The following is a 1,021-nucleotide window of genomic DNA, read 5'->3' on the forward strand; positions in this document are numbered from 1 at the left end:
CGAGTCGGACGCGGGCGACCGACCCGGAGCCTAATCGTCGCCCTAGACTAGCGCCGCGCCGCCGAGCCCCGCCAGGAGCGGGAGCGCGGCCCCGACCGCGGCGACGTAGGCCGCGAGCCCCGCGGCGATGGCCATCGGGAGCGCCGGCACGGAGTCGCCGCCGCTCCGGTGCGACCAGACGACGTTCGCGACGTTGCCCAGCAGGACGCCGGCGGCCGTCGCGGCCGCGGGCGCGGCGCCGCGCATCGCGGCGCGGCCGGCGACGACGCCGTAGAAGAGGAAGTCGCCCGTGCCTGCGGCCGCGGGCGTCGCCGAGGCGCCGCGCGCCGGCGCGCGGGGCGGTCGCTCGTCCGACCGTCGCGCGCGACGGCCGGGGCGCGCGGAGCGCTCCGCGCGGGGCGCGCGCCGAGGTTGAAGCCGCTGGGCGTCTCGTAGATGAGCCCCGGCGGGAAGCCGTGGGGCTCGGACATCCAGATGCGCTCCTGGCGCCGGTCGAGGACGAGGCGGAAGGGCCCGCACGGCGCCTGCACGGCCTGGGGGCGACGCGGGTCGGCTGCGCCGCCGCGGCGGCGACCGCGCGACGCGCGACCGCGCGGCCCGGTCCCTCGGGCGACGGCGCGCGCGCCCCCCCGGTCGCCGGCGCCGCCGCGCGCGAAGAGGTCCCAGACGACCTACGGGGCGCGTCGGTGGCGATCGACGACCGCCTCCCCGACGTCGCTCGACGCTCGTCGCTTCGGGGCGCCGCCGGCGACGAGCGCGCCGAGCGTCGCCCAGAGGCTCCGCTCGTCGAGGCAGAGGAAGGGCCAGGCGAGCGCCGCGCAGACGACGACGAGCGCCGGGTGCGCGAGGGCCTCGGGCGCGCCGTGCTCCGGCGCCTGCGCGGCGGGCCGGGGTCGCGCGCGCCGCGCGCCGTCGCGGCGCGGGCCGCGCGCGAAGACGACGGCCCACGCGCAGCCGCCGCCGGCCTGCGCCGCGGCCGCGGCCGCGGTCGGCCAGTCGAGCGCGCCCCGCGCGCACCAGA

The 1,021-nt window shown here is 82.0% G+C and overlaps 1 protein-coding gene across 1 annotated transcript; it reads right to left on the reverse strand.

The window, feature by feature from the left end:
• Positions 1–42: 42 nt before the first annotated feature.
• AURANDRAFT_69565 (hypothetical protein) lies at positions 43–875 on the reverse strand (the record flags this gene model as incomplete). Its single annotated transcript, XM_009045337.1, has 3 exons — positions 43–293; positions 356–533; positions 753–875. Coding segments are annotated over 3 exons (552 nt in total), but the record flags the coding sequence as incomplete, so codon positions are not given.
• Positions 876–1,021: the final 146 nt, after the last annotated feature.

Source organism: Aureococcus anophagefferens (genome assembly GCF_000186865.1).
Source record: "Aureococcus anophagefferens unplaced genomic scaffold AURANscaffold_2260, whole genome shotgun sequence".
NCBI lineage: Eukaryota > Pelagophyceae > Pelagomonadales > Pelagomonadaceae > Aureococcus > Aureococcus anophagefferens.